Source organism: Pezoporus wallicus, unplaced genomic scaffold, assembly GCF_028554395.1.
Source record: "Pezoporus wallicus isolate ANWC-B61680 ecotype Strahan unplaced genomic scaffold, APGP_CSIRO_Pwel_v1 contig_1876, whole genome shotgun sequence".
NCBI lineage: Eukaryota > Metazoa > Chordata > Aves > Psittaciformes > Psittacidae > Pezoporus > Pezoporus wallicus.
The window spans coordinates 3,716,811-3,730,810 of NW_026638337.1; the positions used below are offsets into that span (position 1 = coordinate 3,716,811).

At 44.0% G+C, this 14,000-nt stretch overlaps 1 protein-coding gene across 1 annotated transcript; it reads left to right on the forward strand.

The window, feature by feature from the left end:
• The first annotated feature begins 5,974 nt into the window (after positions 1–5,974).
• On the forward strand, positions 5,975–12,282 carry CCNA1 (cyclin A1). The gene is made up of 9 exons (XM_057410368.1): positions 5,975–6,159; positions 6,282–6,437; positions 7,552–7,795; positions 8,014–8,135; positions 8,848–9,071; positions 9,693–9,897; positions 10,790–10,903; positions 11,569–11,702; positions 12,043–12,282. The coding sequence occupies exons 1-9, from the start codon at positions 5,995–5,997 to the stop codon at positions 12,092–12,094; spliced, it is 1,416 nt and encodes a 471-aa protein (XP_057266351.1). The 5' UTR covers positions 5,975–5,994; the 3' UTR covers positions 12,095–12,282.
• The last annotated feature ends 1,718 nt before the right edge of the window (positions 12,283–14,000 follow it).

Here is a 14,000-nt window from a genome sequence, read left to right on the forward strand (position 1 = left end):
CATGAATAGCGTTTTCCCTCACAACACTATAGATGTTGATCATTGCACCTACTTTTCAGAGAAACAAAGATAAACTATTTTCCAAGATTACTGTTGCTATAAATTTTGCTTCCATTTTTGTTATAGTTAGTTGATCTCAATTAGTCATGCGTAAGAAAGTATCTTGTTCAAATGTATACAAGCCACTCCATTTGAATTATTAACACAGTAGAACTGATAGCAACAAATAATAACTTTTCTTTTAATGTCCCGATGCTGCACTACGGGAATTTGCCTATGATTTGTCACCTGCAAAACAGAGCCCAAGAGTTAGCTTCCCTAGGATTATCAAGTCAAAACATTAATTTCTTTTGAAACATTTCAGCCATCAGCTTCTGTGTAGAAATGAACAGCAGCTGTCAAAAGCAGCTGAGCAGCAGATGCTGTGAATATAGGGATCATAAATTAGGGGCTGATTAAGAAAAGATCTACTATACAGTAAGGGCATTTTAGCATGAACTTCAGCAAGACCTGGTAGAAGGCCCTTGCAGTGGAGCTAGACAGTTTAAGGGTGACTTGAACAGTGCAGAAACAGCTCTTTCTGGATTATGCAGAGCTGTTTCAAGGTTCTGTCAAAGTTATGGGTGTTTTCCTGCCTTGTTCTGAAGTGAAAAGCATAGTTGAGAATTAATGTTCTGTGAAGGACATTCATTAAAACATGCACAGTGTTCAAGTATGCTATCAGCTGCTCTGTGATACAGAGAAGGGAATAAAGTAAGCACAGCAGAAATGTTTGATTTTAAGCTTGATAGCTTCCCTTCACATGCAGCACTAAAGGGTAGTTTACATTCTATGACTGCTTTGATACTGAAAAAGCTAATTTTCTTGTGCTTCTGGGTGAAATGGGAGTAACTACAGTGGTTATGGGCAACCTACATAGTCACAAAGCTAGCAGGAGCAGCCCTAGACTGCTGTGGAGAAGCAACCCCAATGCTGTAAATGTTTGGAGCTGTATTTGTCACCTGTCACACCACTTGATACAGGAACATCTTTGGGGTCAGCTTCAGACTATTTTGGTGATACCCTATAATGCAAGGCACTAGGGCTAGCGTATACTATGATTCCAGTAAGAAAGGCACTCAGACTCCATAAGCTATTGCTTAAAATACCATTTTCTGGAGCTAACACAAGAAAGAGAAAGAATACAGATAATCTCATGTCCCTTCAGGTGCTGGGAACCCCGTGCTGTGCAGTGCCAGACAAACCTCTGCTCAGGGCATGTGGTACAGATCCCACCTATGGAAAGCTTCACTGACATTTTCTTTTGAGACCTCTTACAGAATTTTCTCACACAAAACACATTGTATTTGTCATTTCTGCTGTATGTTCACATGAAAACTTGCTGCTCCACTTTAAGATAAAGACAAGGCCACGCAGGTGGTGCAATCAACAGCACGAAGGGGGAGCTGCCCGCGGGCTCCACTGTTACTAACACCCAGCTGGGTTTATACTGGAGCCAAGAATCCTGTACAGCCCAGCACAGGCCTGAAGCACAAGCTGTAGGTGCAGCACAGTGCAGCACAGCACCAGCCTGTGACTACTCAGGTTTGTTTTCTCATTATTTACAACCTCTTTCAGTTATGGCCTCTTTTTGAGTTTCTGGATGGTGATGAACAAGCACAGCTCTTCAGCTCAGACCACTTCTCCTATGTTTAGGAAGGCTTAGAAAAGCTTAGAGTATTAGGTTCTCTTGTCTGTCAAAGCAAGGAGTCTACATGCCTCCTGCCAATGGGGACTGGTCCCTGGCCATGCCAGCCTTTGGATTATGCTCCTGAACAGTTGAAAAGCACAATCTGCCATGAGCCTCAACTGCATCAAGGACCATGTCAGAGCTATACTAACAATTGTACAGTATAGATGACTGAACTACATAGTAGTATACATTTTTTGGCCCTTTTTAATGCACTATCATAAGCCAAGCAAAACAGACTATGTCTGTGACTGCCTGTGCTTTCAGCAAGATACAGTCCTGATCTCTTAGGTTTCTGGGTACAAACAGCTTTCTCTCATTGGGCTATACAGAGTTGTCCAAACTCACTGTTCACTGTGGGGTTTCATACAGAGGAATACTAGGTAAGCTTGGACCTGAGTGGTGTTTTGGGCCTGTGCTAATTGTCCAGCGCAGATTAAGAAAGTCATCTAGCTAATGTGGTGGAGTTGGTAGCTCAACCAAGGCTGTGTCCAACTTCTGATCCCTGGACGCATGTTTTAATTGTTGGCTATTTTTCTGATTTTGGTAGTTCAGAAAAACACTGAAACTCAAGATAAAATCTATGTATTCCTAAATAATAGGAGATCATTTACTGTTATGATAATCAGAGCACACTGCAGACAGGAGACTATTCACAACTCTAGGAATTATAGCCATATGAAAGAAGAGAGGTCATGTTCTTCACTGCTTTGTCACTGTAAGACCATACAACAAGGTCCTGATGGGACCTTGCAGGTCAGTGAGTCCAGGCAGAGCTCTTGCTGTCATGGAGATTTCATAAACCTTTTTAGAAACTTTCTGAACTCAAAGACTGCTCCCGCAACACATTTTACAGGGTTTTATGCAGCTGTGCATTAAATTTGCTATACATTGGACTTCCAGATTGCTCTGCAGTTAGCTGACCTAAGAGAAGTCTGTGGCACATGTGAACTTTCTGTGTGATTGCTCAGTACATGGGTTTGAGAAAACTTGCCAAATGTTGAATGCGACCTGGCCAATGTCATAAGAACTCGCATCTAACCTGCCCGAATGGATTTTCCTATATGAACATTGTGTTGTAATTCAACATAAGACTTAGAGACACAAGGCTGAAAAGTTGCAACAGTCTTGCATTAACTGCTTCTCATCTTATGCTTACACAAACAATGGGTGATTTATTACCCATGAAGATGCTACCCCCAGGCTGCAGGCCAAACAGGTGTTTATGCCAAGCTGAAAACCTAGGGAATAAACCCAGGAACCAAAAAACACTTCAAAGGGTGAAGAGAGAAGGGGACAGTTCACAGTAGTCTGATTTGTGCATAGAGAGAGCTGCTGGGAGCTTCTGAAGCAGCTGTGTCCTTCTCAAGCTGATGAGAGGAAGAAATATGCAGAAAAATACCTTGGGTGAAAATATGCTATGATTTACTTTCAAAAGGCAGTTTTGCTCCATGTGTGCTTATAGGTAGAGTAGGAGTGAATCGTGGTTTTGTTACCATAAAAGTCTGTCAAAGAAACTCTCTAAGACTCAATTTGGAGATTTAGAAAGCAGGCATTCTTTATTGCAGCACTAAGCGCACATGCGAATCGTTTCGCAAAGGTGAGCGCACCCAATACTTGCTGACAGCGGCTGTATATTTAGCATACTCATAAATACTCATAGCTTTTCCCAGGAGCTAATTATAATATTTGCATCCTAATTACGCATGTGCTTTCTTGCTGAATGGGGGTCTTTGGTGGTTGTCTTCCTCAGTCTTACTCACTGTGTTTACTGAATGACCTCAGTGCTTGTGCATGCTTGCAAGGTCCTAGTGCTGAGTTAGCAGTTGGTATGTCCTTGCTTCTGTTCTGTTCCAGTCTTGCTCCATGCTGGGTGCCATTCTGCTACCTTGAAGGTGTTATTTACTATCTCCTTAGTTGTTATCAGTCCCATAATGTTCCTTTGCCCATCAGCCGGGCATTCCTTTCCTTCTACATGTTAGTAAGTTAGAACAGTTTGGCCTAGTCTGCTATGTTAAAGGCACACACAGTTTAAGATTTAAGATTTAAGGTTACAGTTTCAAACTACAGAGATAAAGGATGCTCCTTACAACAGTGACATGATGCTTCATCTCTCCTCCTGCTCCCAGGCACAGTACCAAGCATCTGCATCTGCACAGACAACACTTCTCTCTCTTGTAAGCAAAACTTGCAAAAAGGTTGATAGTGTAAAATATAATTGTCAAATATTTCTGTTGGGATATTTAAAAATAAAATCCAGCTCCCCAGCCTCTGAAGAAGCCTTCTGTGGCACTTCTGGGAGGCTAGACACTGGGGAAGAACTGGAGGCCAGGACAGTCACTCTCCATGCCCCAGATCATGAGCTGAAGTGTGTGAAGAACTCACTGTGTAAAAGCTGGGACTGTCCTCAGAGAGGAAAGTAGCAGCCTATGCCTGGTCCCACAGCATAGAAGAAGGGAAATCCCTTTAATTGAAAAAGGCACTAAATCTGGAAATTTCAACATTCAAAACAAAAATCTGCAAAAAGGAGAAAGAGCTAAGGAGATAGGAAAGATTCACGAGACAGAGATGAGTCCAAACCAGTCCTTTCATGCCATCCTTTGCAGAGCCGCAAAGGAAGCATCCTTTGCAAAGTCAGGAGTTGCTCTTAATTCTCTTCCTTCATAGAAATCATAAGACAGTAATTACTGCAAGACACCCTAAGAAACCCTCTCAGGAAGGCTTCAGTCTCCTCTCAAGCACACACAGGGAAGTGCAGAAGCAAATGATTAATGGCCCAAAGCTTTATTTGATCTGCTGCTACAATTAAGTAGTGGCTGGAAAAGCTCACTGGCCTCCCTCAGGTACTAATCCATATTGGGCTGTTTCAAAGAGTTCCTGGGAAAATGGAGCTTAGATAACCTCGTTAAAAGCTATCTGAGAGGCGTTTCAGTTACATTAATGTACTATATGACTACTGAGGATATCCGTATGCTGCTCATACATAAAAATATTAATAAGTCATCTGCTGGGTAGCTCAGTTTCTTCAGTTATGTCTAAATGGTATATGGATGTGATGAGTGTTTGGAGATGAAGGATATTCACTGACTGAAAATGAGTTTAGTAAATAATCTCCATCTATATATTTGGGTAGGAGTGACACATGATCTTTGTATGACTGTGAGCTATGTGTTACACCTAATTACAGCATAAGACCTTGCTTGATGTATCCAGTTTTTGGATGATAGCTTTTACATTCAGTCACTTTGGATTTCATCTTGAGAAGTACCACAGCCGCCAAGGCACAGACGTTTTTAACAGCAGTTTCTTTAATGTGCTCTTACAGAACTGCAAAGGAGGGAAATCCCCCAATTTCCCATGCTGTCTCTTCTGGGGCATTATAATGCTAATACCTCACCTACATCTCATGCTGAGGTTTAAGCTGTTACTCTGCTTGCTCCTTTGCCTTCTCTATGGACTTTCAGAGGGCTTGTGTGCCACACAGGCTATATTACGGTTTGTCCGTGCAGGAACAGCCATGAGCACGGCAACTTACACTCGGTCTGAGGTTCATGATAACCTTCTGGATTTTTTTTTCACAGACCTGCAATCTACCTGGCTGTTCCCCACCCTGCAGTGCTGCAGCTGTTGATTCTGTCTGAGCTTGCCCTCGTGCCTTGGGTGCATCCCACTTTTCCAGAACACTCTTCCAGTTTGTCAAGTTAATTTCAGAAACCTAATCTTGCTTCTCAGCACAGTCACAGCCCTTCCCAGCACCACTGGTGGTGTTACCCCAAAATTTAGTAAGTGTGCTCTCTGTGTCATTATCCACACCACTGGCGAAAATCTTTGATGGCACAGGATAAACCGCTTCTTAAATCCTATTACAGGGCTCTGTATTTCCACCGCTCACAGCTGAGAGCCGCTCTCTTATGCAGCCGTGCAACCAGCTCTGCATCTGTCCCCTAGCTTAAGATTTACAAGGTGCTACAGCAGTCAAACCCACGCTTAAATCGACTAGAATTCCGTGGTTTTAACTTTACCGAGGAGCGCAGTCAAACCCTTGTGCCGCAGCTGTGCGCATCACTCCGCAGCTCTCCCTGCGCGCCCTCTCCCCACGTTTTGGATGTCTGGGACGGGCAGCGCGGGAGAGGGCGACGGCGGGGTCTCCGCTCTCGGCCCCACCACTCGTACCCGCCACCCGGCGGGCGCTGCGCGGGGCGGGTGGTGCTGTGCGCGGGGCAGCGCGGCCGGGCCCGCGGGGGGTGGCCCCCGCCGGGGTCTCCATGACGACCCGCCGCCGCTTGTGTTGTCAGGGCGGCGGCGCCGGGGGTTGCGACCAACAGCCGCCGCCACCGCCTCCATCGGCCGCCGCCTATATAGGGGCGGCGGGCGGGTACCTGGCGTGCTGGTTGCTTCCTCTCTGCGTTCTCGGAGGTGCAGCGTTCTCGGTGGGCTAGTGGCGAGGGGGGCGAGCGTGCCCACCCGCCATCCTGCGGAGCGGGAGGGGCTGCCCGAGGGGGTTTATTTTATTGCAGCTTTATTTTGGTGCGTGGTTGTTTTTTGGTTGTAGTTGCCTCCGAAAGGTACCGACTTCTGGGCGATGCGCCGCACCGGGGAGAAGAGCCGGGCGGGGCGGCGGGAGCCCTGCCCCGCTGCCCCCCGCAGCTGCGGGCGGGCCGTGCTGGGGGTGCTGGCGGAGAACGGGCAGCAGCGGCCCAGCGCCCAGGTGAGCCTCGCAGCCCCGCCGGGCGCTTCGCGGGCCGGGGGCAGCTCCCCTGCGGCGGGCATGAGCGGTGTCCGCGCTTTCTCTCGAGGCTGTAGGTAAACGCCCGAGGCGGCGGGGTAAGGAGCTGCGTCCGGCTCCAGCTAATGAGCGTGAGTTGCCGAGAAACCCGCTAGTAACTGTTCGATCCTAATCTCCAGCTGCTTCCCCGTAGAAATACTTCGAACAAGTAATCCACCCTGGAGGGAAAGGAGACGTGGTGGGGCTTTATGTGGGCGCATACCCTCTAAAGTGCAGGGCATAGTTTAGGAAAAGTACATTCACTGGTGCTTACCCAGAGGTCCCCTTGCCTTGAAGCTGGCCATGCTCCCTTCAACCTGCCAGAGTCTTCAAGAAGCTAGATCTCACAACAGAGTGTCTGCCTGCATTTCTATTCCTGCAGCCCTCCTGGGGTCTGCTGGTGTGGCAGGAAAAGGGTTACAGTGATGATTTACAGGACCTAAAATAACTACTGTTATATGTACACAAGCTCTTCATGGTTGTGACTGTGCAAAGCCCCTAACTCACTTGGTGGCTTACTGATAGCAGATGATGTAAAGGATTGCAGCCTGGTCACACACTGTAGTCCAAGAGGTTGTAATGTTTGAGCTCAAAAGTTCAAACTTGGATTTGTAAGTCAGCATTAGATGCTGCCTTGCAGGTGAAGTCCTTCATAAATCTGTGACAGTGCCTGAGCACTTCTGTTGTTACTTTAACCTGCTGCACTGGAAAGCAGCTGCTGTTTGCCAGAGCTGAATGTGGAGCAGATACTGCACTTGCCAGCCCCTCAGGAACTGAGCACCACCTTCTCCTCTCTCCCCTTGATGGTGGACACTGGGGATGAGGCTGCTCTCTTGGGTCCTGATTTTCACTACACCTCGCTCTTTTGGTAAGGACTTTGTTGCATCAAGACTGCAGCAAGCTGAGGCACTAGCTGTACCTGGTGTTTTTTTCCAGTGGGGTTTTATTATTGGTGTCTGTTAGGCAAGGAGAGTGATTTTTCTCTGCTAAAACAAATGATACTTACTGTTGTTTTCTTCCTGAGTTGCCCTCCCACAGCCTATGTGCTCTGTTTCAGGATGTTACTGTTATCAGACGCTTCTCTGGCTCTGAAAACACTGTCGCTTCATCTGGAAAAGATGAATTACCCAAGCAAATGGTCAGTGCTGTGTCAAAGCAAGCATTTGCTATCTATGAGGATGAACCAGAAGAGAAAGAAAACTACAGCTGCCAAGTAGCTGAAGAGCTGGAATCAAGCCTGTGTGAACTGGATACTAGTGCAATGACTTCCAGTATTCACCTGCTGCTGGATCTGAGTACAGGTAACTCCTATAACAACTTAGATGGTACCCACAGCATGTGTAGGGTAGTTCTGAATTGTGATGCTGGTAACTTAGCGAGTAGCTTGTTATAAATAAATAACACTTCAAGGTAACTTGGCATGTGTCTAGATGAGGCAAATAACTTAATCTTAGACATGGCAGGAGAAGGTGAAGAGGCTAATTACACAAATGTCTTGCTGCTTCCTGTTACCTGTTAGGATCTCCAATGGTAGTCGATACGTCCTTCCAGTCCCAGCCTGAGGATCACATGGTAGATCCTGTAACTCTGACTGTGGGAGAGTATGCAGAAGACATTCATGAATACCTCCGGGAGGCTGAAGTGAGTGCTTTGGAACAAGCTTCTAGGAATTTGTGGTCTCTGTGATGGGCCACAATACTGCAAAGAGGTATGGCTGTTCCAGGATAACCCAAGGCTGGACTATGGAGGAGAGAAATCAAGCAGTAAAAGCCGTCTCTGAAGGCAGCATGTAGACAAGTGATATTTTTCATGATTATTCTTGTCCCTGAAAATCCCTACCATTAGAGCATCTCTTGACTCCTTGGGATGGAGAATTCATTCTTACAGATGGGAGTTTAATGCTGCAAAAGTACTAAAGCAGCCAGATGTGATGTCACTGACAGCTGTTTTGCTATAGTGTTTTTCTGCCTACCTTTCTGTATTGGAGCATTAAAGGGTATTCTCCCAGTAAGAAAGGGTGGGGGTGGAGGAGGGGAAATGTGATTTGTTCAGTCTCAGGTCCCTTTGAATGGCTCATATGTGCTTGATGGCAAAGGCTTTCCATAGTTCAAGTTTTTACTATTCTGCTACTAACACCATAGCTCCTATCTCTTCAGTGTAGGACTACTACTTTCTAGAGATTCTACTAGTTTTTAATACTATTAGTACTGTAGTTGTAGTTAGTAATAATGAGTAATTAATAGTGGAACAACTCATGCTCCTTTTGGTATAAGTATGAAGAATGTTAATCAGCTCAGCCATCAATAGCTCTCTTCAGGGTGAGCATTCTGATTCTCCAACTCTCTCCAAACAGGTACGATTTAGGCCCAAGCCCTGCTACATGAAGAAACAACCAGATATCACAACAGGAATGCGTGCCATCTTGGTAGACTGGCTGGTGGAAGTAGGGGAAGAATATAAACTTCGCACAGAGACTCTGTACTTGGCAGTGAACTTTCTGGACAGGTTTCTTTCCTGTATGTCTGTTCTCAGAGGGAAGTTGCAGCTTGTAGGAACAGCAGCAATGCTTCTGGCTGCGTAAGTTTATCCCCTTATCTGGGAGCTAAAACTTATTTTTTGGATGAGTCTTCAGTTTAATTTGAAGGACTAAAGTTTGCAGTGGTAGGTAGCTTCTTGTGATATCTCAAGATTAGCAAGTTTGCGGACTTTGATGCTAGCAAAATTAAACATTTAATGTTTATGATGTGAGGAACTGTAGTGGGGAAAATTTGTAAGCATAGCAGCAGTAGCAAAACCACTATTATGTTAGGCTGCTAGTCTGAAAGGCTAAAGTAGGTTCACAGCTGCAATCTGCAATTAGACTTCAACTGCTTTAAGTAGACAGGTTACCCAACATAGCCTAGGAGCACATGAAGATTTGTCTAGAGCTCAGTGTTACTGAGGTGCACTCTGAGGTCTTCCTATTAGTAAAGAACTAACAATGTAGTGTGTTTCTATCTAGACTGGCGAGTTAGAGTTGCTCTAAACATCTTTGCCCAAACTTGAAATTAAATTGAACTAGGCTGGAAGAAGGACTAAAATAAGAGTTCCACACAAATTTTAGTGGTGTCATGTGCCCATCCTGATATGGATTGAGCAGAAAGCTTTCTCTTACCATAACTTTCAAGCTGGCAAATGTCTTCTATATTCCTCCTACAGGAAGTATGAAGAGATCTACCCACCAGAAGTGGATGAATTTGTGTATATAACAGATGATACCTACACAAAGAGGCAGCTGCTAAGAATGGAACACCTGCTTCTCAAAGTGTTGACTTTTGACCTAACAGCCCCAACCATCAACCAGTTCCTCCTTCAGTATATTCAGAGGCATGAAGTCTGTATGAAGACAGAGAACTTTGCAAGGGTATGAGTTATTCTCCTTTTAGGGCAGTGAGAGAAGTGATCTGAAAAGCAGAACCACTTGTCTGCTCAGATACCTTTGTTAAATACAGGTTCTGCTACTGTATTATGCTCTGTGAGAAGATATGCTTTTTCTCATGCCAAGTCTTACCTCGGACTGTGCAGGCCTAAAACTGAATGTTTTGCAGCCTAGTGTCTTCAGTAGAAGGCTTGTGTGATTGCTTGATAAATGTCTCATAAGCCTAATTGAAGATTTCTGTCTGTCTGGTAAAGGATAATGCATTGACCAAGCAGCTGGGTGGTGGAAATCTGGTGGTTTTTTTGAAGAGTGCCTGCATGGCATGGACATGGTGGTACTGTGTATTGCTACACAATGACACAGTATATACCTGTATAGCTGCATAGGCAATCCTGCTCAGAAACTGGTTAACCCAAGCTTATGGTGTGTATCTGACCTGCTGCTTATCTGCAAGGTTTATAGGATTATACAATGGCTTTACTTCAGGAGAGCTCACGTTCCGTTTCTTAGAGTTGTCTGTTTATCCCTGATCTCCAAGTGAGATCAACCTGTATAAACAAGAGCCCTGAAGGATGAGAACATAAATTTTCTAAGTATCTATCTGTAGAATTACATCAGAGCTGTTGATGGAAACAGAACCTCGTATTAGTGTAGATTGTTTAGGCTTTAACAAACTGTAGTCTGTTTCCACTGAAATATGCTAAAGGGTCTTCTGTAAGATTGACAGGACTAGGATGCTATTTCTACCCATCTGATGTGCAGCTCATGTTTTTTACATGAAACTGAGACCACTGACAATTTTCAGTGCTTGCTGTATTGAACTGATTGCACCAGCTAGGCTCATGCTGTTTGAAAAACTTCTGGGTTTTTTGTTCAGTATCTTGCAGAGCTGAGTCTGCTTGAAGCTGATCCATTTCTGAAGTACCTTCCTTCGCAAACTGCTGCAGCAGCCTACTGTCTAGCGAACTATACGATGAACAGGTCTTTCTGGGTAAGAATAACAACTGCATGTTAATAAGTAGCTCAAGCATTTTATGTTACTAGAATTAGGCTGAAAAGCAAAAGTAGTAGCTTCAATGTATGTTATGAAGGCTGAAATCCTAGGATGAGTAGCTTTTCCTGATCTAATGGAAATAACCTGATAAGTTAATATTAAACCAACCTGAAATATCCTGTCTCGTTTCTGAAATAAGTAGACCTTGCTGTCTTGCTCAATTTCACTGAGTCTTTATGTAAGACCTTGTTAGTCTTTAACCTCCAAAACTTCTCCCCCAGATACCATTCAGGGGCTTCCTAGGAGGGAGGGGAAGCCTTAATGTGTCCAATGGAGTGATTATATGGAGTGGCAGCTTTACTGCAGGCCTTGATAGCTCTCTCAGCTGAGTAACAGCTTTGGAAGAGGACAGGACCCCAAAATGATGTAATGGATTCCACATGCTTAGAGCAGAAGGAACTTCTGGTCAGATCTGGCACCAAGAAAGACCTAGAGTGAAACTGATGGCAGAATACACTTGAATTCTTTTCAAGCCTAAAAAAAAAAAACACACTAGCGTGAGCACTGATGTAGTGAAAATGGTTTATGCTTTTGTAGAAAATGTGTCTCTTAGATGCATGATAGCTACACTAGAATAACACTGTTTTTTCTCTTCTGGCCAGCCAGAAACACTTGCTGCATTCACTGGGTATTCATTAAGTGATATAGTGCCTTGCCTGACTGATCTGCATAAAGCATGCCTTGATGCTCCCCATTGCCAACTGCAAGCAATTAAGGAGAAGTATAAGCACTCAAAGTGAGTAACCAGGAAGACAATGTTTTGTAACTTGGAGGCTATAAGCACAGGATAACTCTGGTTTAACAGCTTAGGCTACAGCTTCTATAGCTGACTTACTTCTCACAGTGGTCCACTTTTATTCCTGAAACAGAAGCCTCTGTCATGGCCTCTTTAGGGGAAAACTTTTGTATCAGGAGAGTTGTTCATACATAAGTATACACATGTAGTGAATAACAGTTCTGCAATGTTGCAGGATGATTCTTTCCTTCCCCAATGTCAATTTCCACTCCAGTGTAAAATGGTATCATTAAATTTGTCAGCTAAACTACTATCTTTAGTGATTGCATTTCTATTCCAGGTACCTGCAGGTGTCTCTTCTGGAGCCCCCAGCAGTTCTTCCTCTGCAATAGAGACTGGATTCTGGACTTGAAGGTTACTTTGTCCCAGTCAGTCCCATAACATTTTATAGAGCATTGCAGGTTGTGTATCTAACCATAATGATCAGAATGGTTTTTAGCTAGCATTTTTAAATTGGATACCCCTTTAAAAAGGGAGTATTAGACTATAGCTCTTAATAAACTGACAGCACTTTTAATAAATATCTTATTACACTGTTCTTCTGTCAGTCTTTCTGGCTCCAGTTAATATCTGCAATGACAGTGAGTGGAAAGGGTTATGGTTTTCTACACAAAAGGGCTTTTACAGTAGCTGGAGTGGATTGTGTGGCTGAAACCAAACTAAAACAACCTGACATCCGCATAGACACAAGTGACTTGATGCACTATCTTCTGATTATTTCTCTTCTGAGACAAGCTCATGTGGTTGTGAACAGAACCTGTTTTCTGCAGCTTGTTTACCCTATCACAGCAAAAGCTTCCAGATGCACACTGTCTGTGAATACTGAATTTATATGTAGGAGACACCAATGTTGACTAAGAGACAAGCTTCCATTCATGGAGGTGAATAGGAGGATTGTTCTGCAGAGAGCTGGAGGGAGGGGAGATTGTGCCTGGCAGAGCCTTAGGAAACCTTCAAACACTGGTGAACAAACTGCAGTAGAGAAGAGTGCTGAAAGCTGTGAGGTACTAGAGCAGTGGAGTTGACCTAGATGGCTGTTGTGTCATACTTGTGATACTGAGTAGTCTTAAGGCATAGCTGTCTGAGATGACCTTTCCAGCCACTACAGCACTTCTCAACATGTCTGCTCTGCCGTGTAGAGAAACCTCACTCTTAGTAGGAAGGAGGGGGAGTGATAGGACAGGACTATCTTATCCTGAGCTGCTATGCTTGTCTTGTGCCCCCAGTTGCTCATGACCTAGTGTTTTTAAAAAACAAATGAAAATCTACCTTGAGTACTCTTAAATACAACCCCTGTCCAAAGTTGTTAGGTTGGTCAAAAAGTAGAGAACTCATCTAAATGGCAAGGTAAGTCTGAGGCATTCTCTTACTGTAAGAGTTTAAAACCTTCAGTGTTTACTGCTTCCTAAGGGAGTTATCTGTATGGGACATGTGCTTCCAAGCAAAAATATGCTTAACACTTGACATAATATGCAGTTCACCAGACTTAGTTAAGTACCAGCTAAGAAGCCTGTCACTTTAATTTTAAAACCTGGTTATACCAGTGTGTGCCATAAGGCTTTTCTTAGCTTCAGAGGTTTCACTTCTATGTGCAAGTTTTTACTTCCTCCTGCCTGCTTCCTGTTGCAGATGGTGAATCCTCTTAGTAATGCATACCCTTGTATTTCTCCAGAATGGAGTAATGCTAATGACTGATTAACCTGTCTCAAAATAAATATCCTTTAAGGGAAGGAAGCATTCAGTTTCAGTCTAGCCTTTGCCCGTCTTGATCTCTTGCTTCAGACACTTCATAGTCCAGTAAATGAATTTGTTTTGGGTTTTAATGTAATGATGTATGATCAGATACCCCAGATGTACCAGCTCATTTGTGGTGTTTCAGGCTGAACATAAGGTTTCCTGAAAAGCCATGTTAATAGGCCTTACTCTACTGAAGTAATAGTGCTTACTGATCTGCAATTTCTGTAGTGTTGAGTATTTGGGAAGCAGTAATCTATCTCACATACATAACTGTTCTCCTAGTGTTAGAGCAGTTTGAATTGCATCACAGTAATAATGGGGAAGAGATGAGTTTTGGTCTTACGAACAGTCTATGACCAGAGTTGTGTCTGTTCCTGTGCCAAGAGATTTGGTGCATCTAATGGAGTAGGAGGTGTCCAGGTCTGAATTTACTAAATGTTTTACCATGTGATGTCTTCCTAGAGGCCAAACTTCTGTTGTACTTTTTTTAGTCTACCTAGC

Coding starts and splice junctions, on each gene's coding strand:
- CCNA1 (XM_057410368.1), top strand. CDS start 5,995: ATGACGACCCGCCGCCGCTTGTGTTGTCAGGGCGGCGGCGCCGGGGGT. Junction 8,136..8,847: donor AATACCTCCGGGAGGCTGAA/GTGAGTGCTTTG, acceptor CTCTCCAAACAG/GTACGATTTAGGCCCAAGCC. Junction 11,703..12,042: donor GAGAAGTATAAGCACTCAAA/GTGAGTAACCAG, acceptor TTTCTATTCCAG/GTACCTGCAGGTGTCTCTTC.